Consider the following 27,930-nt stretch of genomic DNA (forward strand, 5'->3'; position numbering starts at 1 on the left):
CTAACACTTATTTTCTTTTCCTAGGGAGAGGGCTGACCTATGCAGAGTGACAACAGAATGTCACCTTCCATCTTTACTCCACAGATAGATAGGGAAAGCTCTGGTCATCGGATATCTGGGAGGCAGCTGAAACCTGAGCTTTAGAACTCTGGTGTAGCATCTAGTATAACCAGAGGTTCTTCAGGGCAAGAAACCAGACTGTGGCCTGTGAAGTTAATCTCAAGCAGTTAAATTGGGAAGTAATTCAGTTTGGGGCATACAAATTCTGTACCTGCCTTAAATGGATTCTTTCAGCTCCAGGCAAACCAGAAGTCTCACGTCCCTTATGTTCAAGCCATCACACCAGCCCAGGTGGTTCAATATCAAGAAAGTTCAGACTTGAAAAAGTCTCTCCTAGAAAGGCCTTGTAGTGTTTGACAACAGTCATCTAATAAAATATAAAATGGGGAATTTACTTGACAGTGTAAATAAACCATGTGGGAAAAGTATTACATTTCATAATAGGAAAACCACAACATGGAGAAATTACCAGTTCCCCAATATCCCCTGGGAGTTCAGTAGCAGAGGCAGGAAACGAATCCAGCCACCCTGTACCTGAGCGTGTTTTAAACACGGCATAGTCCTCGGTGTTTGCAGACTCATCTCCTGATCTATGCAGCTTGTGGGCAGGGCAGTGATGTGGTCTCAGGCCAACTGTACACAAAAATATTTCATTTTCAGTCAAGGGGGATTGCATTTGGATGCATTCAGGCAGAAGGTGTGAGCCACTTCACAAAGATTTCATTTCGTCACTATTTTTCCTATTTGGGGGGGCTCAGAACATGGACTGTTAAAAAAACAGAGAGGGATGAGTTTATATAAGCTCTTCATGTTTTTCAGCACACAGTATGTCCAAACCAGTCATATTTCTTCAGATCAATTCCAAACACACTAAAACAACCTCTTTAAAATGTCTTTTAAAGCACATTACAACACGAGTAAGAAAATGGACTCAAACTCTTCATTCGAATGGCCTCACACACCGAATTATAATGGGACTTACAAGTACCTCTACTTAGAAGGCAATGTCTCCTACGTGGACTTCTACCTTCATCAGCCTTTAGTGGCAGCTGTCTTCATCATTTCTTACCTCCTGATCTTCCTGCTCTGTATGGTCGGCAACGGAGTGGTTTGCTTTGTTGTCCTGAGGAGCAAACGCATGCGTACAGTCACAAACCTTTTCATCTTAAACCTGGCTGTCAGCGACTTGCTGGTGGGAATCTTCTGCATGCCCACAACCCTCCTGGACAACATCATTGCAGGTAGGCTGGTTCGCACCCCGTGGCATAAAGAGCTCGAGGGGGGCTCGCCTCGAGACCCTGAGAGCTGGGTGCATGTTTCTGAGTGGGCTATGAAAGCTTTTCACAGAATCACAGAATGGGTTGGAAGGGACCTTAAAACTCACCTAGTTCCAACCCCCTTGCCACAGGCAGGAACACACCAGGAATAGACACCTGGTCTATTCCACTAGACCAGGTTGCTCAAAGCCCAGTCCAACCTGGCCTTAAACACTTCAAGGCCAGGTTCAAGTCATTGGAAGTCAGAGATAAGGAAGACAAGCCTCTGACCCACGTCCTGACTGGGGCTGTCTTCACTGACTTCCATGTCCCTTGTCCTTCAGAAGGGATTCTCCCGCTGCCAGGTTACATGTTTAGAAAGACTTGGCAGATGCTATGAGCCAGATGCAGGAACAATGAACTGCGGTGGTTGATTCTCTTCCTTGTCCTGAGATCTCCTTTAATGGGATGTTAAACCACAACTTTCTGGACACAAGGAAAATTTTTCACAATGGGAACAAACAGCCATTGTTCTCATTGTGAAAATCCACCACAGTAGTGATGGATTCCCCAACACTGGACACGTCTAAGATCTGGCTGCACAGGGTGCTGGCACATCTAGTCTAGGTCATGCTTGCCTAGAAAAGTTGGACCAGATGATCCTTGAGGTCCCTTCCAACCTGGGATTCTATCACTTTATGAAATGTTGCTTTGCTGGTTTTTGGAACATCAGAAACTCACCCAAGGTGTTTGGCAAAGTGTTTGTTTACAAAACCTCTGCTTCCCTCATCCCTGCTATGGCCTGACACAGCCAAAGAAACATATTAGTTCTGGGGTGGAAATTTCCTCTTTCATGTGTAAGTACAGTGCTGCAGTGAGCTGGTGGAAATTTCAATTGCCTGTTTCCTTCCAGGATGGCCATTTGGGAGCCTGGTTTGCAAGATGAGCGGAATGGTTCAAGGAATCTCTGTTTCTGCCTCTGTCTTCACCCTAGTTGCAATTGCTGTAGACAGGTAAGATGGTGCAGAGACTGCAAACTGCCCCTTCATCTCCTTCGTCCACCTGACCATGCTGAGGCTGATTCATTAATCCACACAAGACTGCAACAAACTGGATGTATTTTGCTGCTAAGGCTATTAAACAAATCAAAATGTGGCTGGGTCTAAAGAGCAGCCATGGCAATTTCCTCCTCCCCTGGTATCTCTTAAAGATGCTAGACCTGGTCTACGCCTAGCTGCCTAGAATTAGACTGTTCCTTAGCTATTAAGATATATAGGAGAGGCACTAGTACCTGCTTTGGTTCAGCGAAGTAGCAGAAGCAGCAGGCTGATACATAGCGGCCTTCCAGTGTCTGAAGTGGCCTACAAATATGCCGGAGAGGGACTCTTCGTTAGGGACTGTAGTGATAGGACAAGGGGTAATGGCTTCAAACTTAAACAGGAGAAGTCCAGGTTAGATATAAGGAAGAAGTTCTTTACAGTGGGGGTGGTGAGGCACTGAAACAGGCTGCCCAAAGAGGTGGTAAATGCTCCATCCCTGGCAGTGTTCAAGGCCAGGTAGGATGGGGCTTGGAGCAACCTGGTCTAGTGGAAGGTGTCCCTGCCCATGGCAGGGGGTTGGAACTAGATGATCTTTAAGGTCCTTTCCAACCCAAACCATTCTGTGATTCTATGATATGGAGATCAAAATGAGGAAATTTGAACAGTAAATGTGCCCTTTTTTTGAGATTGTTTTTACCACACAGCTCTTGAACGGAGCAACTCAATGCAATTCCACTCGTCCATGCAGGATGAGAAAATTATTCCATCTGTGTTTTTAGAAGCCATACGAGTTCAATGTATGTGTAGGCTTGCCTGTTAGACTCAGCATTCCTTAAACGGCTTCTCCACATCCACCATTGACACAGGTTCCGGTGCATCGTTGACCCGTTCAAGCAGAAGCTGACCAGTGCAACTGCCATAGCCAGTATTGTGCTCATCTGGATTCTGGCTGTCGCCATCACGTGTCCTTCCGTGGTCATGCTGCAGGTACAAGAAGAGAAGCATTTCAGGGTCATCCTTGGCTACGGCAATGAAACCCGCCCCGTGTACTGGTGCCGGGAGGACTGGCCTGACCCAGAAATGAGAAAGATCTATACAACAGTTCTGTTTGCCAACATCTACCTGGCTCCCCTGTCACTCCTTGTTCTCATGTATGCCAGGATAAGTATTGCTCTCTGCAAAATAGCAGTGCCTGAGGGGGGCAAAGACAGCCAGGAGCAGCGGCACAGCAGGTCCAAGAAGAAACAAAAAGTCATCAAAATGCTCATTATTGTGGCTTTGCTCTTCGCCCTGTCCTGGCTTCCTCTGTGGACTCTGATGATGCTCTCAGACTATGCCAACCTTTCTGATGTGCAGCTGCAGATCATCAACATTTACATCTACCCCTTTGCTCACTGGCTGGCCTTTTTCAACAGCAGTGTCAACCCCATCATCTATGGGTTCTTTAATGAAAACTTCCGCCGAGGCTTTCAGGCAGCCTCCAAACTCCAGCTCTGCTCCAGGGAGATGGGTCACAGGGAGCTCTACCTCTCAGCGAGGCCAAGGCAATGCCATTCTGCCAGCTGCCAATGACCAGATGCCCCAGGATCAAGCTTGTCAAAATGCAGAAGAGGAGGTGGGGAAGACAGTCAAGAAAGGAAATTGGGTGAATAACCAGCAGGATTTGATAATGGAGGATCTAGAAGAGCCCTGCAGTGATGGGCTCAAGTGAAACGTGCTGTGAAGCCCTAAATGACTTACACCTGGCAGAGTTTATTTATCTTGTGAAGCTCATGCTCTGTAAGCAGCCCTTTCTGATAACAATGTCAAGAAGGAGATAGGCAACTTTTTTGAAGGAGATAAACAACTTGCATCACATCTAAATGTCTGACATCTGTAGGAAACAGAATTCAGCCCTTTGTGTCACCAGCTTTAATCAGTGGCAGCTGCCCTGCAGTCGGTGATGACTGGCTGCTCTTAAACCAGGCTGGAGAAAGGACCTGATTCAAATGGGAGAGCCTTCCACTTACTGTGACATAAGAGAGAAAAAGATTGCTGACTTGGATACAATTACTGCAGATACTCACTGATGAAGAGGAGAACATTTATTCATTTTCTTCTGTGAATCTGAAATATTGGAGGTACAGCCTGAATATTTGAACCAAACTCACCGGTTCCTGGGTCTCCTTGCGGTTGGACTCGTGTTGCTTCTGCCTGGATATTTGGAATGCCAACCAGTTCTGACCCAAGTGACCAGAAGGAAGCGTCTTCAGCCACATTCCATTTACTCCCTTTTCTGGTTGCCTGTCCTGTTCATTCATTCAACATCAATTATTGTTGCAGCTAGAAAAATAAACAGGAGTGAAAGAATGAGAAATAAAGGATGAAAAATAGCTTTTGTGGTACATTTTTTGGGGGAACTCAACTCTACTTTTTGGGGATGGGGGGCATATAAGTCATCTAAAAAGATGCAGTTTCAGTACTAGCAGGGGATAAAGCACCTTTAGGGCCCTTTTGGTCTAACTGAACCCAGCATGTACAGAAAGCAACTCTGGGAGTGCCTCAGGGATGATCCTGAAATGGGTGAGGAGCACAGGGTAGTGTCTACACAGATTTGCTACAGAGCATTGCTGTGTCTCATCCCGTGAAGGTCTGTAGGTCCCAAGCACCAGGGAAAGTCATTCCCCAGCACAGTCCTCCTTTAAGTAAACTGGAGCACCTTTCAGATCATGACGTATTTCCACAATTCAGGAAAACTGACAACTTCTCAAGCTGTGTTGTCCCAAACTATGTTCCTTTCTGAAGACCAGAAAATAAGGAAAACATGTAGACAGTACTGGGAAGAAAAGATGCCAGAGCTGCTCTGATCTCACCAATGGTTTCCTTAATGCATTTTATCTAGGCTGGGATTTTCAAAGGAGATGATCTTAAAGGTCCCTTCTAACCCAAACCATTCTATGATTCTATGAAATGTGGATGCCTGACCCTGCTGTGCTCTGCTGAAAACCCCACCACAGTGGTTTCCCACCCTCCCTGCATCCCTTCCATCCATCCCTTTGTCCTTCACATGTAGTTTGCCCAAACCAGACCCATTTTTCCTGTCAAAGTTGGCCTGGCCTGGATTCCCCAAGCTCATTGCTATGGCCACAGATGGGACCAACACTATTTAGTATCTTCCTCAGTGGCACAGACAGCAGGATGACCCCAAGCTAAGTGGTGGGGTTGATGGTCTAGAAGGAGGGGACACCATCGAGGGGGACCCTGACCACCATGAGGAGTGGGCCCATGTGAACCTTGTGAAGTTCAAGCAGGCCAAGTGGAAGGTCCAGCACCCAGGTCATGGCAGTCCCCAGTACCAGGAGAGCCAAGGAGGATGAATGGAGCAAGAGCAGCCCCGAGGAGAGGGACCTGCGAACAGTGGTGGATGTTGAATTGGACTGGAGTGGGCAAAGTGTGCTTGCCGTACAGAAAGCCAAACCCATCCTGGGCTGCATAGAGAGCAGCATGGCTGCTATCCATCTTGCAGGGCAAGGTGTGAATGGATTTGAGAGGAATATTTAATATGCTCACATTTGAGACAGCCTCTTGTAGCAGTAGGTGGGATTTTCCTTTACAAGCTTTTGCCAAAGACATGTTTCCCTGATTAAAACTAAGGAGCAGATGAACTGCAGAGGTCCCATCCAACCTGTATGGTTTTGTGCTTCCCAATGATTCAGCAATGTTTTGAGAATATTTTAAAGTGTAACTACATGCTTACATTCATCCCAGTTCGGCAACACACTCAAAAAAAACCCCAAACCTGCATAAACTGAGTGCAAAGAAGACATAAAAATGCCCCAAAGTGTTTGGCTCAGGCTGGTACTTCTCATTCCACTGGAGAATAAGGGTGCTGAAGTAAAAGCCATCAAGCAGTTTGCCTTCATGAGACATTGGCCTGTGCTCAGCACAGATGTGCACTTTCTAGTTGGACCCATAGCTACCAACATTTGCCCACTTGTCCTACATGAAAGGCACCTTCATAACCCCGCATCAGCAAAGGCAGCTTGTCCTCTGGATCCCTGACAACCCTCACCAGTACATAATTATTGCCTGTGCTGCTTTTTCTTTTCTTGTGATTCAAATTACATTGATCACAAAAATTATCCTCTTCACTGTGGAAGTGATTTAGTCCTGAAATCATTTGACAGCTTATAAGAGCAAGTAATGAAAATTACTTTAGACAAACCAAGTTTTAGGAGATGGTTCAATTCTGCTGCTCAAAGACAGACAGAAATTGTCCAAAATCAGCAAGAACTAAATGTTGCAGGAAGATGGCCAAACAAAATGTGAAAATAAAAAATCGGGTTACCCTGTATAACACGAGAGCAAAAGTAGATCTGAGGGCTTTGGTGGGCTAACCTGGAGAGCAGTGAAAACATCCTAACAGTGATGGTGTTGCAGAAAGAAAAGCTAATATTGACAATAATAAGGAATCATTAAGCTTTAGTTTCCAGGGATGAATCAATACATTTCTTACGTCAGCTTGAACTAAACAGAACTAAACGCTATATACATGTTGACATTATATATATGTATATATCTCACTCTGGTCTGAATTTGCAGCAGCAGTTGAGAACCAGAAAGAACTGTCTGAAAACTATAAAAGCCTCTGTGCCCCACCATGGGCAAGGAGCTTTCTTAGAGTCTTCAGTGTCAAAGATGACCATGGACATGTTTTCTATGAAAGGAGAGAATTAAAGGAAGGAAAAGGAAGAATAATTTCCTGCAGCTAATGCTACTTCTTCACAATTCTAATAAAGGAATTTTAGGGAGCCACGGAGCATATGTGGTTTACCCACACTGTAAAACTTCCAGTGCTGGGGTTTAATAAACATTCTCAGTTTGCAAATACTAAGCTTTCCGACAGCTATCGGGATCCCAAGATAGAATCGTTGGCTGTTCCGGGGATTGCAGCAACAGCAACCACCTCCCAAAGATATGAATTCATGTGAGTGTGACCAAACATCCAGCAGTGTGGTACACAGCCCTCTCTTAGTACTGCCTTGAAGTAATTCACATTTGCTGGCAGTTCCTCCCTGGGCTTTGATTTAATCAACAGCTCCACACTCCAGTTATGCTGTGGCAGGGCCCGGCAGAGCCAGAGCAGCACACTGCGCTTCCTCACCATCCCTCACTCCCAAAGTGCTGCTCTACAACAGGGAGCTTCCAGACTTTGCAACACGGAATTACATGGTCAAGATAGACCTTTAGAAGACCTGGAAGAGACTTGCCCTTTCTGAAGGCAGAGAAGAAGGCAGACAAGTCTCTTTGCTCTAAACTGGTAGTCAATGCTTGCGGATATTGAAAACCTGGTAACTGTTATCAGTCATTCCTGGCAATTCGATTAACAAAAAATCAAGTTTCCAGCCTCACGTGCCAGACTAGCAGAGAAATAATTCACCCATCTACAGAGGGGATAATGGATGTTCCATCTCTCTGGACTCGTGCCTCTGAAGCCATCAGCGCCCTGGCTCCACGAAGGGAAGAACAAATCTGTCCCTATAACTCGTCCAAGGGCTCAGGCCACATTTCCTGCCATGTACTTCATTCCTCATGTCTACCAAACTGATGCAGTAATACACATATTCCTCTATCCCATGCTTTGGACCTTCCATGAACAGTCAAGATGGGCAGTTGTGGCAAAGATCCCCCAAAGCCAGCACTGCCTGCCTCCTTTAGCTCCCAAGGTGCAGTGGTGTGCAGACTGACAGCTGAGTGCTGCTGAGAATGGCTTTCATTTCGTTTGCTCAAGGGACTGCAGGATACCAGATATGATTTATCACAGATGGTAAATCATGCCCTTTGTCACTCATTTGGCCTGTGCCTGCCTTCGTTCTGTGGCACTGCTGCTGCTCTACCCTAACAGCCAACGGAGATGTGAGAGGAAGACTTACGGAATGAACACAACATTTGCAGAAGATAACTTGCTTCCGATCCATTGTAAGGCTTGCTCTCTCCAAGTGGTGGAAAATACTACTCCATATATCCATTCACTGAACCACAACTTCCTGTGCTGTGCTGGAGCTCCAGGCTCAGGACACTTGCTTAGGAAGAGTCTGTTGCAGAAGCACAGATGGTAGCAAACACGCAGCTGGTAATAAAGTTAAAATGTCTCCACAAAGCGATGGCAAAGCAAAACTACACTGACAAAGACCCTGCCTCTTGCTGCAGCATTTCAGCACTGTCAGAAAACGGCCTTCCTCTCTGTTTTCTGCTGCTTATTAGCAAACATCCCTCCTGAACCAAGTCCAAGACTGGAATTTCAACATTATAAAAAATTAAGCAAATGTAAAACAACAAGAAGAAGAAAAAGGGATGCTAACTGGCAGAATTACATTGAGAGGAATTCTAGTGGTAGGACAAGAGGTAATGGGTTTAAACTTAGACAGGGGAAGTTCAGGTTAGATATAAGGAAGAAGTTCTTTACTGTGAGGGTGGTGAGGCATTGGAACAAGCTGCCCAAGGAAGTTGTGAATGCTCCATCCCTGGTGGTGTTCAAGGCCAGGCTGGACAGAGCCTTGGGTGACATGGTCTAGTGTGAGGCATCCCTGCCCATGGCAGAGAGGTTGGAACTAGATGATCTTAAGGTCCTTTCCAACCCAAACCATTCTATGATTCTATGAAAGTAACATTGTCGCTGGCTAGAGAAAAACCAGGTCATTAAAATGAAATGATCCAAAGCCAGCAGAGTATCAAGGGAGCAAAGTGAATTCTGCAGTAACGTGTCAAAATCCTCAGCAGTGATGACTATGTTCTGTTTGCTTTTCCATTGCTTGCTTTTCTTTACCAAATTCAAATAAAGAAGTTTTCCTCTAACATACTATTAGACAACATTAATTCCTTTACATGCTTTTAACTTGAAAAGAAAAATGTATTCTACTGAAGTCTGGCTTTGCAAGCTGCTCTTATTGAGAGCTTGCAATTATTTAAATTCCTGCTCAATCAAAAAGAACCCAGCAAAAAGTCTTCAAAGTCAACACTGTGTGCAACTGTCAAGCAATTCCTCCAGAAAAGGCAAGAGAAATATCAGACACCAGTCATGCCTACTGAAGGTACCTAGGTGATGCTCAAGGGAGAGCAGTAATAAGCAAACTGTGAAAAAGAAATAATGGGAGTGCTGATTGCAATGCAGATGCTTGAATTTCATCTGGTGGAGGGGAAATCCTGTGCTTTAGGATGAATTTCAGTTTCTCCCTTACAATCAACACGTTACCTATAATTTCAAATACCCTAATGCATTCTCTTTTTTGAGGTGGTCATATAGTCAGAGGAGGATGTAATTTTCACTGAAAAATATAACTCTTTGAAAAAATTTAGCCCCTTTTCTAGCCAAATGAAGATTAGTGTTATGACAGCTCCAACACCTCTGTCAAGATTCAGCTCTACCTGCACCAACACCTTCTCTGAAGGAGAGATCACAATCTGCCATCCTACCTGCAGAAGCATTCAGGAGGGGGGACGTGTATTTCTCTAGTTCCTTTAATGCTATAGGAATCTCTAACAGTTAAATTTACACTGGCAGAAGGAGAACAAACAGCAGCTTTATCCTGGCTGGGAACCCCTCACATGAAGTCCCTGGAGGAGGGTTAATAATAAGCTCTGTGGTGTTGGGGCATTTCTAGCTGTCTTCCAGTCGTCTGCTATTGCGATCATTTATTAAAACCACAAAGCAGTCACTCATTGCAGTCAGTTACCAACATCATAACACATGAGTACATCTGTGTCCAAATGTCCTGCTAGAAAAGGCTCTTGCGTGTGCATGTGGACGCAAATAATGGTGCATAGATGCAAAATGACTCCTCCTGGCTGGGAATAAAACTCACTGACACTCCTCATCTCTGCAGAGATTGCATTTTAGAGGCCAGAGAGACCACTAAGTGTGGAAAAAAGGCTATCAGCTTTCGGCTCACCCTGGTAAAGGCTCCCAGTATCAGTGTGAGCTGGGAATGCCAACAGCAGTGGGAGGGAATGGACTGTAAGTACTCAGCAAGGACCATTTCCATAGCAAATGAGATTTTTGGTAAATAGAGTATTTGCTCTGTAAAAGCTGACTTCATTTTGCAGAAATTGCTCACAACACCCCATCTGCAGCTGCCAGCAATTGCTCCCAGAGTCCCCTGTTGCAGGTCTGCAACATGGGGACATTTCCCAAAGGAAAATTTCCATCTGGGAAGGTTTTGTTTAGAATTTGAAGCCCTTTGAATTTTGCTAAACTCTTTACTGCCGCAAACACACTGAATAACACTGCTACCTTGACTACCCCACACCAGTTCTGGAGTGAGAAAGAGCTTTACCTGTTTGCACATCTCTGCTCTTTCATAGCTAAACAACCTGGAAATCCATGGATCAACAACCTGACACGGCAAGTGCCAGATGGGGGCAGTAGGTGATACCTGATATACACTGCACCAGGAACAGAATTACAGCCTCAGTAAACATGTAACATGTGAGAAGAAAAAACCCAGTATTTGTACAGAAAATGTTTCTCACCCTGGGTGACCTTTGTGCAGATGACAAAACGTTCATGAGCTTCATGTACTGAAGTCCAGATGTACTGGAGAGGTTACTGGTTTTATTATACCTGTTTCAGAGAGCAAAGAGGAAAGAAGTAGATAATTAAGACTTGCTCACAAACAAGGGATTAGATATCCAACAGCACAAGCCCATTTTCCAGAAAGAAACTCAGGCTTGAAGTAGAAATAGGAGAGAAATAGAAATACAACAGGAGGAAAGCCCATCTCAATACCAACCATACTCTCAGAGCTGTAGGGAATTCATGCAGCAGGTGAAATCACATACGGAATATCTGTAAATTCAAAGGCAGAAACAGAAGATATGACAGCAGAAAGGCAGGAAAAGGGAAAGTCCTCAAAAAGCATTTCTGCAATGTAATGAAGAATTATTTTCAATCTCTCCAGTAAGAAAAATACTAACTGGCAGCTATTAAGGCTTTACTTTAAGATCCAACTAATTTATACTAGTGAGTTTTAGGAGAGATGAAGCTCTCTGAGTTGCAAGGAATGCTGCTCAACAACACATTACAAAGTAGCATGGTTTTGAGGCGATTTATGCTTTTTTCGAGCAGTGAAGAGGTGGTTGAGCTGGCTCTGACCCAAAACCAGACCAGTTTGTGTGTCACCTGCCCATTGCACCTCTCTCTGACACAAAGTAGGCAGAAATAACTGTGTGCAAGAAAGATGCTGGAACTATCAGCCCCAAATTATAGCAGCCCTCTAACTGCTAAGTTAAACTAGTTTTGCACTTGGGGGTTAAACTACCACATGCATCAGCAATCACAGCTATTTGTGCTGAAGGAATAAACATGTGCACACGGCTGTATAAGGACACCTTCACTTGAAAATGAAAGGTGAACATTTGACATTTCATTTCATGAAGTACTGAAAATAACAATTCAAAAGCATCCAAACAATCATCAGAAAACCATGAAGAGATTTGAAGCAAACCCTTCATATTTGGTGCCTGATTTGCAAATCAGAAAAGGTCTTCAAGGAATTAATTTCATTTAATCTAACACTATTTGATGAGTCTTCTCGTAGGCTATCGGGACATTGCAATACTTGGGTTGCACAGGCAGACTAATCTGTCAGCAGCATCTTCTCAAAACAGAATTACAGTCTCCATTTCAAACTGCCCCTGGACTTTGGTTTCCTCAAAGACAAATTAATAAACTGCTCATGGCAGTTTGGAGATTAAGCTCTCACAGAGGAAAGAATAAATATTCATCTAATAGCTTTTGTGATCTGCTGGGCTGAATTTCGAAGATTGAAGTATCCGTGCTACAAACATGAGAACCTCAAGTGGAAAACAAAGACTGTTCAGTGGCATATGAAAGCACCAGTTTGACAAACTTCTTTATTTTTCTGGTGACTTTTCAAATCAAGCTTTTAAACTGACAAACCTAAACTTCCAACCATGCTCCATCCTGTTGGCCTGGAGCAAGAGGAATACTCTCACAGATGGGGCATTTAAAGCAATTTCTAGAAAGCACTTAGAGCCCATAGAGAAGGTACAAACAGAGCTTTGTGGTTGTGATTGAGGCTGCAAATTGCTGCAAGAATTACACAACTCCCCAGGTGAGGTAGCGTTTGCAGTGGCAGCAGCTCAGCTTGGACCTGAGCAAGAGAAAGCAGTAAGAAGCATGAGCAAAGCACACAAAGCATTTCTGTTTTCCGTGGCCTTAAATGTCATGCTTACAAAGAGAGAATGCCAGTTCCAGGCCAGAAGGGTGATGCCAGGGACTGTTTTGCTACTCCTCAAAATAACCACTGCCAGAGCTGTGAACAGAAAATTACCCCTTTTCAGCAGACTAAATAGGCATAAATAAATAATCAAGTTAGACTGATGCACTTCTCTTCCTTGTGAAGTAAAAGGTTGTATTTGTCTAATAAACATTTGCCAGCAGAATAATAGATAAGATCCTAAGAATAAATGAGAGTGTGGTGTAAAACTAAAGCTTCACTCTGGTATGGGTGATGAAAAAGGCTTTAATTTAGATATAATACACAGTATGGCCTTCACTTTTTATATCTCTGTGTGAGCAATGAGCTGAGGGACTGTGTACACAGTACATTCAATCCTTGAGAGTTGAGTTAGATGATTAACCTATCGACTTCTTGAGCTCAAAGTCTGGTAGAGGGAAAAAGGAATATTACATCAAGGCATTGGGACTGTATATATTTTAACGTGCATTAACACATTATCCAATTTATCATTGGGCTGCTGACCTCCTACCTGGTTCGAAACACTGGGAGGACAACCAATTCCTGCTTTAAATCTACAGAAATTGGGGAAATCCTGCCAGAGATGAAATGTGTTCCACGTGGGCTTCTGAACAGCAGAATACTTTGTTGCTAAGGTTATCCTGAAGCCTAACACTGAGTCCATCTCATCTCTGACAAATCCACAATTTATCTGTTAAAGATAGTAATTGCACAGCAGGTCAGTTCTCTTTCAGATGTAGTAAGCTTATTATTTATATACACTCCAGCTGGTTAGGAATGCACAACTGAAATCGATAGCATATTTGGCTGTATGTGTAGTCATGAAGCAGGTACATATCAATATGGCCCATTCTGTTTTACCCTTTGTCCCATGAGGACAAAGAACAGAGATGGCAAAAGGAGCTTTGCCTTGGAGGAGGCTTTTGGAAGCCTCGTGATTTGTGAAGGCTGATTTAAAAACCCCAAAGAAACAGTTTTTGGCTGTGAGATTTTTCACCCAAAAGTTTAATTCTTCCTTCTCAACTGAAAAAACCTTGCTATTTCCTAGGAGAAAAATTAAAAAGGCTAAATAATCAGACATCATGAAGATGTCTGAAGACAAAGTACTTGATAAGATTCCAACCAGGCCAGATTTTTAAGTGGTACGGGCAGGGAGGTAGAAACTGGTGATCTTTAAGGTCCCTTCCAACCCAAACCAGTCTGCGATTCTGTGATTTCCAGCCTTATTTTGTAAGGAGTTATCAGCCCTCCATAAACTCAATTAAATGAAGACTCATGCAACTCTTGGATGCGAGCTGGTCATGGGCCACAGAACAACCAGGGCATTTTGGCACTTTACAAATACACAGATAATCACTCATTCAAGTCCAAGCACTTTGATACAGTAATGACAAAAAAGCCACAAAATGCAATACATTTTGCTGCTCTGCAGGCTTAGCAGCATATGCTAAGCCTCTAAAGTAACAGCTGAGCCTTCCCACTGCCTCGCCTGGGGCTTTGGGACAGGTCTTTATCTATCTACCTCCCAGAAACCTCTTCCTCCTATTACTTAACTAATCCAAAGAGATTTCTCTGATAAAAGCTGCAGTGCTCATTTCCTCTGCATTTATAGATGCTACTGCTACAGGCCAAGGGCAGACAGGATTATAGGTCACAGCACACAATTTTTTAAGTGAGCAACACAGAAAAAAGAAGATACTACCCTTTCACACTTAATATGTGGAGAAAATCATTTTTCTTCCCTTTTCCCTTCTCTCACACCAATATGTTGGATAAATTGTGTATTGTTCCCAATGGCAGCTCGTGCGTCATCCTGTGTTGCCAGCCAAACAATCTGGAAAAAAAAGAGGAGAAAAACAGGAACATAGAGAACATAGAGCACAAAATTATTCTTCTCAGGTAAAAGAAGAAGCTTTAAAACTGTTTCTCACCTCAGCTTTTACCAGCGCATTCTTCAGCAATCTGAGCCTTAGGAAGGGAGCTGCGCAGGCAAGAATTGGTGCTGTACCCATTACAGTGGTGGGAAGCAGTGCAGCACTAACACCACACTGCCAGGACAGTAGAGAGCAGGAACAGAGTCATTTCTGGAGGTGCCTGGTGTGACAGGATGGCAAGAGCCATCACAATTTGTAGTCAAAACTGTTGTAGGGTGCACCTAAGCACATTTATTACCCTGCACATCAGGCAAAAGCTTTCATTTCCTCCTACCTAACTGGCACTCACCGCACAGATGGCTCTTCCCCTTTTTGTTGGAAGCACACTGAGAAAAATCAGGGTGGTGACAAGGGCACAGTCAACCCCTAATAACTCTGCATGGTTTCCCTTGAGCTACACATAGAATCACAGACTGGTTTGGGTTGGAAGGGACCCTAAAGCTCATCCAGTTCCACCCAGCTGCCACAGGCGAGGACACCTTCCACTAGAGCAGGTTGCTCCAAGCCCCGTCCAACCTGGCCTTGAACACTGCCAGGGATGGGGCAGCCACAGCTTCTCTGGGCAACCCGTTCCAGTGTCTCACCACCCTCACAGTGAAAAACTTCTTCCACAGAGGCCTGACCCAGTCTCAAGGGAGGTGTGTTGTCTACCAAGGGCTTGGATCAGGGATGTTGCTGAGAGGCTGCCTGGTCTAGTAAGTCCTACTGACTGTTACCCCTTCTAGTGGTCCATGTGGGTGCTAGTGATATAGATAGCAGTAGCCTGGAGAACATTAAGAAGGACGACAGAGCCCTGGGAGAGGTGGATAGGGGCTGTGGAGCTCAGATAGCTTTTTCATCAATTCTCCAGGTTAAAGAGGAGGATCTTGAAAAGGCCAGGTGGATTTGACAGGTTAATAAATGGTTAGAATAGTGGTGCCATAGTCAGGGGGTTGGCTATTTAGATTATGGGGCTCGATTTGGGAGGCCAGGTCTACTGGAGGCTGGTGGAGCTGATCTGACAAAAGAGGAAGAGCTGTTTTGGTAGGAGGCTTGCCAGGCTGGTCAAGAAAGCTTTAAACTAGATGTGTTGGGGGAGGGTGGCATTGATCCATCCCAACACTCCCGGTCAGTTGCCAGCACTTGTAATAAATGCTTGGAGTGATGCAGAGACATTTCACCTGCTCCAGCCATTGAGTCAGCTTCATTTGGAGCTCAGCTCAGATGCCTCTATACAAATGCCCATAGTATGGGGAACAAACAAGAGGAATTAAAGATGTGTGCACGGCTACAGGGATATGATGTCATTGGTATCACAGAAACATGGTGGGATGGCTCCTGTGACTGGAGTGTTGGAATGGAAGGTTACAGGCTGTTTAGAAAAGACAGGCCTGGCAGACGGGGAGGGGGTGTTGCTATCTATGTCAGTGATAGGCTGGAGAGTATGGAACTCTGTCTGGGGACAGGTGATGACTCAACAGAGAGTTTGTGGGTCAGGGTCAAAGGGAGAACAGTGATGGAGAACATTATGGTGGGGATCTGTTACAGGCCGCCTGATCAGGACAACTCTGTGGATGAAGCGCTCTACAAACAGATAGGAGCAGCCTCACACTCGCAGGCGCTTGTCCTCATGGGGGACTTCAACCACCCTGATATCTGTTGGAGGGACGTGACGGCCTGGCACAAGCAATCCAGAAGGTTCCTCAATTGCGTGGAAGACAACTTCCTCTCGCAAGTAGTAGAGGAGCCAACAAGGAAAGGTGCCATGCTTGACCTTGTGCTCACCAACAGGGAGGGACTGGTTGGAAATGTGATGCTCCAGGGCAGCCTCTTGGCTGTAGCGATCATGAGATGGTGGAGTTCGAGATCCTCAGGACAGTGAGAAGCGCATGCAGCAAGCTCACTGCCTTGGACTTCAAGAGAGCAGACTTTGGGCTCTTCAGGAACCTGAGTAAGATTCCATGGGATATAGTCCTAGAGGGCAGAGGGGCCCAAGACTGCTGGTTGATATTCAAGGATCACCTGCTACATGCTCAGGGGTGTTGCATCCCGGCTAGAAGGAAGCGCAGCAGGAGGGCCAGGAGACCTCCATGGATGGATAAGAAGCTGCTGAGGAAACTTAGAGGGAAAAAAGAAGCTTATAAAAAGTGGAAGCGGGGACAGGCAGCCTGGAAAGAATACAGGAACGTTGTCCAGGAAGCTAGGGACCAGGTTAGGAAAGCTAAGGCCCAGTTAGAATTAAATCTGGCAAGGGAAGTGAAAGATACCAGGAAAGGCTTCTATAGGTACATAGCAAATAAAAGACAGACTAGGGACAATGTGGGCCCTCTCTGGAAGCTATTGGGAGAACTGGCTACCCTGGATTTGGAGAAGGCTGAGGTTCTTAATTCTTTGCCTCAGTCTTCACCAGCAAATACTCTGACCACACCACCCAAGTCTCGGAATGCGGATGCAGGGACTGTGAGAACGAAGACCTTAGGCCCACTGTAGGAGAGGATCAGGCTCGAGACCATCGTAGGAACCTGAACGTGCACAAGTCTGTGGGACCTGACGAAATCCATCCATGGGTCCTGAGGGAGCTAGTGAATGAGGTTGCTAAACCACTGTCCATCATATTTGAAAAATCATAGCAATCAGCTGAAGTTCCCGGCGACTGGAAAAAAGGTAATATAACCCCCATTTTCAAGAAGGAGAAAATGGAACACCTGGGGAACTACAGACCAGTCAGCCTCATCTCTGTGCCTGGCAAAATCTTGGAGCAGATTCTCCTGGAAAGCATGCTAAGGCACATGAAAAACAATGAGGTGGTTGGTGACAGCCAACATGGTTTCACTAAGGGGAAATCCTGCCTGACCAACCTGGTGGCCTTCTATGATGGAGCCACGGAACTGATGGACAGGGGCAGAGTAGTTGATGTCATCTACCCAGACTTGTGCAAAGCGTTTGACACTGTCCCACATGACATCCTTGTCTCTCAATTGGAGAGACATCAATTTGATAAATGGATCACTCAGTGGATAAAGAACTGGCAGGATGGGTGCACACAGAGTTGTGGTCAATGGCTCAATGTCCAGTGGGAGACCAGTAATGAGTGGTGTCCTCAGGATCAGTGTTGGGACCAATCTTGTTCAACATCTTTGTCTGCAACATGGACAGTGGGATTGAGTGCGCCCTCAGCATGTTTGCCAACGACACCAAGCTGTATGGTTCGGTTGATACGCTGCAGGGAAGGGATGCCATCCAGAGGGACCTTGACACGCTTGTGAGGTGGGCTGATGCCAAGCTTATGAAGTTTAACCAAGTCAAGTGCAAGGTCCTACACCCGGGTCAGGGCAATCCCAGGCACTGCTACAGGCTGGGCAGAGAAAAGATTCAGAGCAGCCCCGCAGAGAAGGACTTGGGGGTGTTGGTTGATGAGAAGCTGAACATGAGCCGGCAGTGCGCGCTCACAGCCCAGAAAGCCAACCATATCCTGGGCTGCATCAAAAGAAGCGTGACCAGCAGGTCGAAGGAGGTGGTCCTGCCCCTCTACTCTGCTCTCGTGAAACCTCACTTGGAGTACGGTTCTGGTGTCCTCAACATTAAAAGGACATGGAGCTGTTGGAGCAAGGCCAGAGGAGGCCACAAGGATGACAAAGGGGCTGGAGCACCTCCCGTATGAAGACAGGCTGAGAAAGTCGGGGCTGTTCAGCCTGGAGCAGAGAGGGCTGTGTGGAGACCTCATAGCAGCCTTCCAATATCTGAAGGTGGCCTACCAGGATGCTGGAGAAGGACTCTTCATTAGGGACTGTAGTGATAGGACAAGCGACAATGGGTTCAAACTTAAACAGCAGAAGTTTAGGTTAGATAGAAGGAAGAAGTTCTTTACAGTGAGGGTGGTGAAGCACTGGAATGGGTTGCCCAAGGAAGTTGTGAATGCTCCATCCCTGGCAGTGTTCAAGGCCAGGTTGGACAGAGCCTTGGGTGACATGGTTTAGTGAGAGGTGCCCCTGCCCATGGCAGGGGGGGTGGAACTAGGTGATCTTAAGGTCCTTTCCAACCCTAACTATTCTATGATTCTGTGATTCTATGAAGATCTCATCTAAATGAAGTACCCGATGACTGGAAGAAGGGTAATATAACCCCCATTTTCAAGAAGGGGAAGGTGGAAGACCCGGGGAACTACAGACCAGTCAGTCTCACCTCTGTGCCTGGCAAAATCTTGGAACAGTTTCTCCTGGAAAACATGCTAAGGCACATGAAAAACAATGAGGTGGTTGGTGACAGCCAACATGGCTTCACTAAGGGGAAATCCTGCCTGACCAATTTGGTGGCCTTCTATGATGGAGCCACGGAACTGATGGACAGCGGCAGAGCAGTTGATGTCATCTACCTGGACTTGTGCAAAGCATTCGACACTGTCCCACATGACATCCTTGTCTCTAAATTGGAGAGACATCAATTTGATAGATGGACCACTCGGTGGATAAAAAACTGGCTCGATGGCCGCACGCAAAGAGTTGTGGTAAATGGCTCGATGTCCAGTTGGAAACCAGTAACGAGTGGTGTCCCTCAGGGATCGGTGTTGGGACCGGTCCTGTTCAACATCTTTGTCTGCAACATGGACAGTGGGATTGAGTGCGCCCTCAGCAAGTTTGCCGATGACACCAAGCTGTGTGGTTCGGTTGATACGCTGGAGGGAAGGGATGCCATCCAGAGGGACCTTGACACGCTTGTGAGGTGGGCCGATGCCAACCTTATGAAGTTTAACCAAGCCAAGTGCAAGGTCCTACACCTGGGTCGGGGTAACCCCAGGCACTGCTACAGGCTGGGCAGAGAAGAGATTCAGAGCAGCCCTGCAGAAAAGGACTTGGGGGTGTTGGTTGACGAGAAGCTTAACATGAGCCGGCAGTGTGCGCTTGCAGCCCAGAAAGCCAACCGTACCCTGGGCTGCATCAAAAGAAGCGTGACCAGCAGGTCGAAGGAGGTGATCCTGCCCCTCTACTCTGCTCTTGTGAGACCTCACTTGGAGTACTGCGTACAGTTCTGGTGTCCTCAACATAAAAAGGACATGGAGCTGTTGGAGCGAGTCCAGAGGAGGGCCACGAGGATGATAAGAGGGCTGGAGCACCTTCCATATGAAGACAGGCTGAGAAAGTTGGGGCTGTTCAGCCTGGAGAAGAGAAGGCTGCGTGGTGACCTCATAGCAGCCTTCCAGTATCTGAAGGGGGTCTACAAGGATGCTGGGGAGGGACTCTTCCTTAGGGACTGTAGTGGTAGGACAAGGGGTAATGGGTTCAAACTTAAACAGGGGAAGTTTAGATTAGATATAAGGAAGAAGTTCTTTACAGTGAGGGTGGTGAAGCACTGGAATGGGTTGCCCAGGGAGGTTGTGGATGCTCCATCCCTGGCGGTGTTCAAGGCCAGGTTGGACAGAGCCTTGAGCCACATGGTTTAGGGCAAGGTGTCCCTGCCCATGGCAGGGGGGTTGGAACTAGATGATCTTAAGGTCCTTTCCAACCCTTACGATTCTATGATTCTATGATTCTATAAATAGATATTAGGAAAAAAACATTTGGGCCTTTTCTCCCCACAGGTTGGCTTTCTCACTCAGACTTTTAACATCTTTTCTGTTAAGACCTTCTCTGCTGGCATTTGATTTTAGCAGAGGCAGCATTAGGATCTTGTGCTTACAGGCGTCCACAGGCACAATAAGAAACTTATAAATGGTTCACTGAAAGTAATTGCACCAAGTCTTCAATGTGATATCTTGAAAGATATCCTGAGAAAAACTGTTGGTTCTCGAGAAACAGACCATCAGCTTGGTTTTGGCAGCCTCAGCTGACAGTAATTGCCACTCCATCTACTGCACTCACTCCCACACAGCAGACATTTGACTTCCAAGACAAAGAGGAACCTGGCAGCTTTCAGACTACAAATACTTTCCTCTTTACTTGCACAATTACAGTTGAGAAGATGTAAGGTGGTTCAAAGCATCTCTACTATCATTACCAGTAGCTTCCACCAACAGCAAAAGAGCATTTTCCTTGTGGGATAAAAACACTTATTGCTGCCTAGCACTGACCAAAGCTACCTGATACACACATCTATCACATTTACCAATACTAGCTGGCCCCTTTTGCCCTGCCATGGCAGCAGCTACCTCTCAACATTCACCACTTCCTTACTAACTAGTCTCACGTGCAGAGGTTTCTCTCCTGGAACATGAACAGAAGTCAGTGTCTGGATTTCCCAGTGTGTTTAACTTAATGTTACTGTGTCAGCCGATGCACAGAATCATAGAACACAGAACATGTTGGTTTGGGTTGGAAAGGACCTGAAAGATTATCTAGTTCCAACCCCCAAATCTAATTCTTATTGTTTAAATCCATCAAGCTGGTGAGAGTTAAAAATACATCTCACAATACTTGGGAATGTGCTACCTCCCACATTTCTTTTGCGTAATAAAGCTCTGCTGTTTCCACAGCTTTTTTTAGGGTTGCAAAGGGTTGTTTACAGCAAACTGCCTCACATGGATGCTGAGCATGACGATAGAAAATCCCAAAGTATCCAATTTATTGGCAGAAGATACTTAAAATTCTTCCTATTTTCCTGTGCTAGGAAGATATAAAGAAGAGATTTGTTCTCTTCATCCCCTGTAGAATTTTACTAGGAGCTTTTCCTGTGGAGGAATGACAGACAGGAAAAGATACAGACTCTTTCTAGTGCATTTTTTTCTGCTTAAGAGCCTGTTGATGACCCCAGGTCACAATTACGATGTACAGCTTCCCTGCTAAGGTGCTGTTTGCTAGAAGCCAAACTTCAAATGCGTTGCTGACTCTTGTGTCTTCCATAAAGCTCCCCAAAACTTGTGAGTTTTTATGCTGGGGCTGGAAACTGCAATTTGGAACTGCATTTGGAGGAGGATTTGAATGCTGAGAAAGTTGCTGAAATCCCTTGTTCTGTAGAGGAGATTTTGCAACCTGGCAGCCAACATTTCTTCCCAATCCTCTTTAACACAGACCTACCTGAAATTTGCCTCTCATATTGATGCATCACATTAAAGATTTCTGTACAGGGTAAAGAATTTTCTTTGATTCTGACTGGTTTGATTTTCCTCTACAATATAGTGTTATTTCTTTTAATAGCTGTTTTTAGCTTCTTTATTTTACAGCAGTACTTTTGCCATCGTTTTCATAAGCAAGTTGCCCACAGATAGCAAAACAAGATAAAACCACCAGCAATGTCCATGCAACATCCAGGCCTACCTTCACTTCAGTTCGATGCAAACATGATCCTCCACAATAGCAATATACCAGGAGGAAATCTCATGGTGGGCACAGTCACTTTCATCATCACGAACTTTTACTAAAACAGAAGCACAAAACCCTCCAGAGCCACATATTTATCTAGTACCAGCATTAGGAAGTGCTCACATGCCTAAACATGGTACCTCAATTCCTGCTGGAGTAAAACCCAAGCCTATCCCTTAAACTAAGCTCGGACTGAAAACCTGGCCAGTCCGCACACAGCCCACCAGAAACCACTGGCAATCCAGAAAGAGGAAAAACCCAGCACACCAGTCCTTCACCATAAGTACACTCTAATTCTGATCCTAAAGACAGTCCAATGTAATCAGAAGGCAGTAAAGGTCGCTTTGGTAAGTGCTATATCCCTTTCTCTATAGGCAACCAGGGTGCTTCAGCATGTACAGCCTGAAAACAGAACAAATCTCTCAAGTGAAACCCTGTGTTAGCACTAAGCTGGTTATAACTGGGGAAAAAACATCAGAAACCATCAGCATCTGCGGCTACTACTTCATTTTAATCACATGCATCGTGCGAAATTTAGGAATGCCGCTCCTCAGTCCCTCTTACCATGAAGCCTAGTTCTGTACCAAAGTATGATACTAGAATTGCATCTGAAAGAGAACAGTGCCAAAATACTCACAGCAAAGCTCGAAACAACCTTGATGCACATCCACCAGGATGAGTAACACATACTCAACAAAATGCACAAGGATAATCATTTTGTGCTGCTTTCACAAGCCTTCAGCTCAGCTTTGCAAGAGGTAGTAACTGCATGGTCCCTGCTTTCCAGAACACAGGTCCCTTCCCACCCAAATTGTTCTATGATTCTAACACCAGCCATTAGTTTCCTCTGTTTCCCTGGAAAACCTTCCCCAGCCATGATAGGTGACAGGCACAGCTGCAGCAGGGCTGACCAGAAGGCATTAGGCTTCACTAGGAAGAACCCTCACCTGATTGCTGCAATTTGAGTGAGATCCAGCTACAGATGGAGCTCTTGAAATATCCTCCAAAATTTTCTATAATAAAACCTTTAAAACAACAAGATGGCTCAAAATTGCAACAAAACTCCACTTACAACTTGGTAGCTGCAAGAGCCCTTATCCCAGTCATGGAAGACTTGTGCGCACACTCCTAAATAAACAAATGGTCATACACACCTTGCTTTCAGGTTTCCTAACCCAAAGCCTTGCCTTTTCTGGCCACAGCTGCAGGAAAATCTGGCATCATATTAATGAATAACCTTTGCTGAGAGCAGTAATCACTCCAGGCCTTTAAGGTTTGCAATATTTTGTAGTGAACAGCCCCAAATTCTAATCCTAAATCTAAATCTCTACCAAGTTTAGCAATATACATGTCCCCTGTAATGTGTCAGCACAAAGATAGGCACTCATTGTAGTGACGCAGACTTTGCATGAGGTACCAAAAGGGAGGGCTCCCACGTTCCAGGACTCTCAGGAACTAATTCCAGTTCTAAACCAAGACCCAGTGGTGACAGAGTAGACGGCACTTTGGCATGGACCCGAGCCCTTCCTAGGACTACAGGCATTATGAGATGCACTAGTAAAGAGAGATCTTCCCTTGCTGGTTTGACAAAACCTACCCCTAGGTTTTCTGTAGAGCCTGGAGATACAGGGAGAGGTCAGATTCTGCTGGGAACCAGAGACCTGTCGGGACCAACCTTTACTGAAGGCTGACAGTCCTTCCAAACAAACCTCCCAGTCCCACTTTCCCTTGGCCTCCTCAGCAGCCTAGGGGAGCACAAATACACCAAACCCCAATATGACTATTCTTTCCCATCATTAACAAGAGTCATTGCTGAGAACAAATTCTTTCAAGTCCTGAAGCTTCCCAAGATGCAGCAAAGAAGAGAGACTGGCATTCCCAAATCCCCATCCACAGCAATAATCAGTCACTCGTTCTGATACTTACTCCATCAGCTAACCTTCTAAGTCCTTACTCTGTTCTAACTCTAACCCTTGCCTTCCGCAAAGCTTGCAATGAATCTGGCGTTACCAGGGGTGTCTCTCTGCTGCCATAATTGATAGATTAAGAAGTGACTGCTCTTTAGGCCTATCTATCTGCACTCTGACCATACCCATTAGCTGTGCACAGCACCAGATCCCATCCCACCCCCTCCCTTATTTTGATGCTACTTCAACAAACAAGTGCAACAAACCACAAAGCAGCAGCTATTGAGAGAGGTTTTGGCCAGAAACAGATTTCTTAGCATGCCACCTGAGAGATATGCCAAAAACAGCCTGAAAAGAAAACAAGGATGTAGTAACAAAAGAATCTTGACAGCAAATCATACAACACAAAAGACTGCACAATGAATGACAGCAGTTCTTGCAAGGCAATTAGTTGGCTTGCCTGAAGACAGAAAAAAATACACATTCTGAACATGAGAGCAACAGTAACTCTTTACTAGCGACACCATGTTGCATATGAGAGAGACAGGATGGTTGGAGAAATGAGGATTTTCTTGTTGCCTCAGAAAATGTAGATTTAATTCATTAAATTTTTGACAATAAATTCCTAAGTTTTACAGCCCTCCGAGCCCCGGAGCTGTTCCTGTGTCTGGAAGCCCATCAGTGACAGGTACTAAACAAGCCATCTTTCCCACATCAGTGACAGGTACTAAACGAGCCATCTTTCCCACAGTCAGTGTCCTGTTGCTGTTTCTCTAAGTGCAAGGGGAGCAGAAATTACACTGGAGCCTGCAAACAAATCCTCATCTTGGAGTCAAGCAGGAGAAAAAGATGACAGAAGCTTTGTCCAAATAATCCACATGACATTTCTCCATGTTTCTTCTTTAGACTTCACAATTTCAGAAGCATTAACAAACCTATAACTGCTTCAGAGCCCCGCTGACTGGACTGAATTAACTACTGGACTGCTGCCATGAAACTAGATGTGGCTAAAGCTCCCAGAGTCCTTTCCAAACACTTTGGTGTGGGAGCATGAGGGTCACAAAATCAGAGGAAGTGGAGGAGCAGCCAAACTAGTGAAAAATCCTTCCTTCCCTTCACAACCTGCAAAAGACAGGGAGAGGCGATAGGTTTTCCTGCTGAAAGGAAGCAGGTGGCAAAATTACAAATGGAATAGCAGCGACAAGAGGCTGGCGGAGGCAGTTGGTGATGTGGTAAGAGCAAGATCTGCTATTTTGTGTTTGGCTGCACACCTCCTCTCACTGTTCAGAGTATTGTCTTGTCTTCCTTCCTCAGTCAGCTTCTGTTCCTTTCTTTCCTCCTAAGTAGGACTGAATCTCTGCAATCAAGTAACAATAGAGTTGTTACCAACACTTGGGTCTCTCAAACACTTATTAATCAGAGAACTGTGCTAGCACTGAGTTACTAATGCCTTGAAGGATTACTGGGAGGAGCAAGACAACGGCCCGCTTTTGTTTGGAAAGATTCAAGAGATTAAAAGTAATTTTACTTCTCTCTCTCTGACCATAACTGAAGCAGTCACATAGAACATGGACTATTCATTGAAGGACACAGTAAAGATGGCAGCAAGGTTTTGAAAGTAAAGGGCAGAATATCAACCAGCATAAAGCCAGACAGGAGTTATTCTGCCACAGACCCTCTTCTTAATAGCTCCCTTTATAAGTTGACTCAAACGTTCCGCACTGAAACACTTTCTTGTTTATAATTACACCTTCACATACCTACAGACCCAGTCAGTGAAGTCATTGATCAAAGTTGCTCTGATAAAACACAAGTCATAGAATCATAGAATCATAGAGTCCATAGTTAACATTAGAAAAATCAATCCTAAAAATACCCCTAGCCCTCATGCGTTCAGAGCCACGTGTCCAACAGGTGAATATTACTGAGTTACAAGTTGATTGCTTGACATGACCAGCACTGATTCTTCTCCCAGAGGCATTACAAAGTCATGAGCAGATTTACTCCATTCTTTGTTCCCTAACATCCTCTCTCCAGCTCTAATCCAATTTCTCACAGACACGAAATAATCTAACTTAAGGCAATTGTTCCAATCAGTACCTGGAATTAAGTTTCCTTTTGTCTTGTTTGTTTTTGTTCTGGTCCAGCTGCTAATTTCCAACCATGACCAAACATCCAAAGGTAGATGTCTAATCCATCATTCCCCTTTGCTCTCAAGTATCAAACTCAGGATATGTTGCCACCTATGGATTCAATAGCCATAAACCCATAATGCAAACACCAAACTGGGCAGCCTACCAAGTCCTACACCAGAGACATATGAAACAGGAAGAACACTTCTCTCACTCTCCAAGCACTGAGACCTCCTCACTTCAGCATCCAGTTCAGATAACACGAACCTAGTCCTAGACTGTGAAACTAGAGATTGCCAAGAAACACCGTTCAAGTCATCCTGTCCAGGCCTGGGAGAACAGCCTCCCCACCATGCTCTTTAACTTCCCCTCCCTGCCACTCCGCTCTGCTTTCATTTGGGAAAGGGTTTATCTCAAGCTGCATTTCATTTCTGTCCAGTGCAGACATCTGCTGGTCATGCTGGTGATGGCAACTGAACAACAGCACTGCCGTCAACAAGCAGTGCTCAGCAGACTAATGTTCACTGCCCACTTGAAAATATAGCTAGTGCAGTTTGTTGCCTCACCTCAGCAAGAATGCAAAGTCTTTTTCCCCTTACAGTGGCAACCAGCTGTAGAAAGATGTCCTCCTCAGGGGATGGAGCAGGGAATGCGTTCCCAGGCTGTCCACGTACAGCCGGGTCTGTTCTGCAGCGGCACCAGCACCGGCCGTACAAAGCCCCGCCGGGAGCCTCGGGGCGCCCGTCAGTGCCGGGTCTGGGGCTGCCCCCGGCTTTGCTGCTCGGGACGCTCCGTACGGGGGTCATCGCCCAGAACCGGCCCCGTGGGGCTCCGGCTGACGCGACGGGCGGTGATGGGTCCCGGTGGAAGGTCCCAGGGAGAAGCCGCTCTCCCGGGGAGAGACACAGCCGGGGTTAAACGGGAAGAGGGGAGCGGTGCTGGTGGAAACCGGTGTAGAACTGGCGCTACCGGGGCTTTGGCTGGACGTTTCCCCCCAGTTCCGCGTGTTCTGCCGGGGACGGAAGGAAGAGGAGAGACGCGCCGCCAGGTACCGGGTAGGGGGCTGCGGCTGGCGGGGCTACGGAGACGCCACAGGGGGCAGGCGGCGGGCCCTGGAGTGCTCCCCGAGGGGCGAGGCGTGCCCTCTGAAATTAGGGAGCGGAGAGAGGCTGGTGGGGGACGGAGTTAGAGCTATAAAAGGACCGGTAGGGCGGGGCGATATCTATAAAAGGAGGGGGCGGGGCCGGCAGAGCGGGGCGATGTCCATACAAGGAGCGGGCGAGGGGCGAGGTGCGGCTCCGGCGGCTCTTTCGGCACGGTGTGTGCGGTTGGCGCCGCTCCCGGGGCAGCCGGTTCTCCGGGGCCCGGGGGAATAAAGCCCGGAGGATCGGAGCCCGGCGCCCTTGCCCGAGCAGCCTGCCGGTCCCCCGGGGCGTAAGGGCCGGGCTCCATCCCCTGGGCAGGGCTCAGCGCGCTCCCGACTCGCTCCCCCATCGCATCACCCGCATCTCCCCAGGCACAGGTCACACAAACACCAGTGACCCTCAGGAACCGCTGTGCACCAGCCCCGCAGCCCCTCGGCGCGGTGCCGGGTCCCGCAGCAGGGTCCTGGAGCGCCATATTGCCGAACCGGCGTCCCGGGGCCGGGCACAGCCCACGGCAGCTCCTTGAGGATGGTGGGAACGGGGCGATGCTTCCCATGGCCGACCCCAGCAGCGAGCAGCCGGCTTGGCTCAGGCTGCTCCCGCAGACCCGGCACCAGCCCAGCGCCGGCGGGCTAACCCCGGCCCCATCAGACCCCTGCAGGTACGCGGCTCGGGGCAGTGCTCTCAGGCGACCCACAAACCAGCTCGCTAAGTGCAAAGGTCCAGGCCCTGCTCCTAAGCCTAAGGCGCCAAGAAAGAAACCTGGTGCTGGGCATTTCCTATACATGGTGAACTCCGGAACAGTGCCACCAACACGGATATCCACCCTTGCTTTGCCACCTAAAACTCCATCCATGTAAATCCTTTCTGGACAGCACTCTCAGGCAGCCCACAAACCAGCTCGCTAAGTGCGAACATCCAGACTC

At 46.4% G+C, this 27,930-nt stretch overlaps 1 protein-coding gene and 2 long non-coding RNA genes across 5 annotated transcripts; 1 reads left to right on the forward strand and 2 right to left on the reverse strand.

Annotated features, from left to right (window-relative positions):
* Positions 1-227: 227 nt before the first annotated feature.
* On the reverse strand, positions 228-1,180 carry LOC115604699. 2 transcript variants are annotated; one of them, XR_003990382.1, is made up of 3 exons: positions 1,049-1,180; positions 595-693; positions 228-427 (listed from the first exon to the last, which is right to left on the reverse strand). It is a non-coding gene; the product is annotated as an uncharacterized LOC115604699 (long non-coding RNA). The 2 variants fall into 2 exon arrangements; XR_003990381.1 differs by having other exon boundaries at positions 595-826.
* Positions 981-4,095, forward strand: LOC115604691 (neuropeptide FF receptor 2-like). Its single transcript, XM_030478020.1, is given in 4 exon segments — positions 981-1,301; positions 2,230-2,329; positions 3,223-3,883; positions 3,885-4,095. Coding segments are annotated over 4 exon segments (1,260 nt in total). The 5' UTR covers positions 981-985; the 3' UTR covers positions 4,068-4,095.
* On the reverse strand, positions 3,172-27,003 carry LOC115604697. Of its 2 annotated transcripts, XR_003990378.1 has the most exons (5): positions 26,426-27,003; positions 12,590-14,449; positions 10,865-10,955; positions 4,507-4,678; positions 3,172-3,337 (listed from the first exon to the last, which is right to left on the reverse strand). It is a non-coding gene; the product is annotated as an uncharacterized LOC115604697 (long non-coding RNA). The 2 variants fall into 2 exon arrangements; XR_003990379.1 differs by lacking the exons at positions 12,590-14,449; positions 26,426-27,003 and adding an exon at positions 11,125-11,736.
* Between the last annotated feature and the right edge of the window lie 927 nt (positions 27,004-27,930).

Source organism: Strigops habroptila, chromosome 3 (genome assembly GCF_004027225.2).
Source record: "Strigops habroptila isolate Jane chromosome 3, bStrHab1.2.pri, whole genome shotgun sequence".
Lineage (NCBI taxonomy): Eukaryota > Metazoa > Chordata > Aves > Psittaciformes > Psittacidae > Strigops > Strigops habroptila.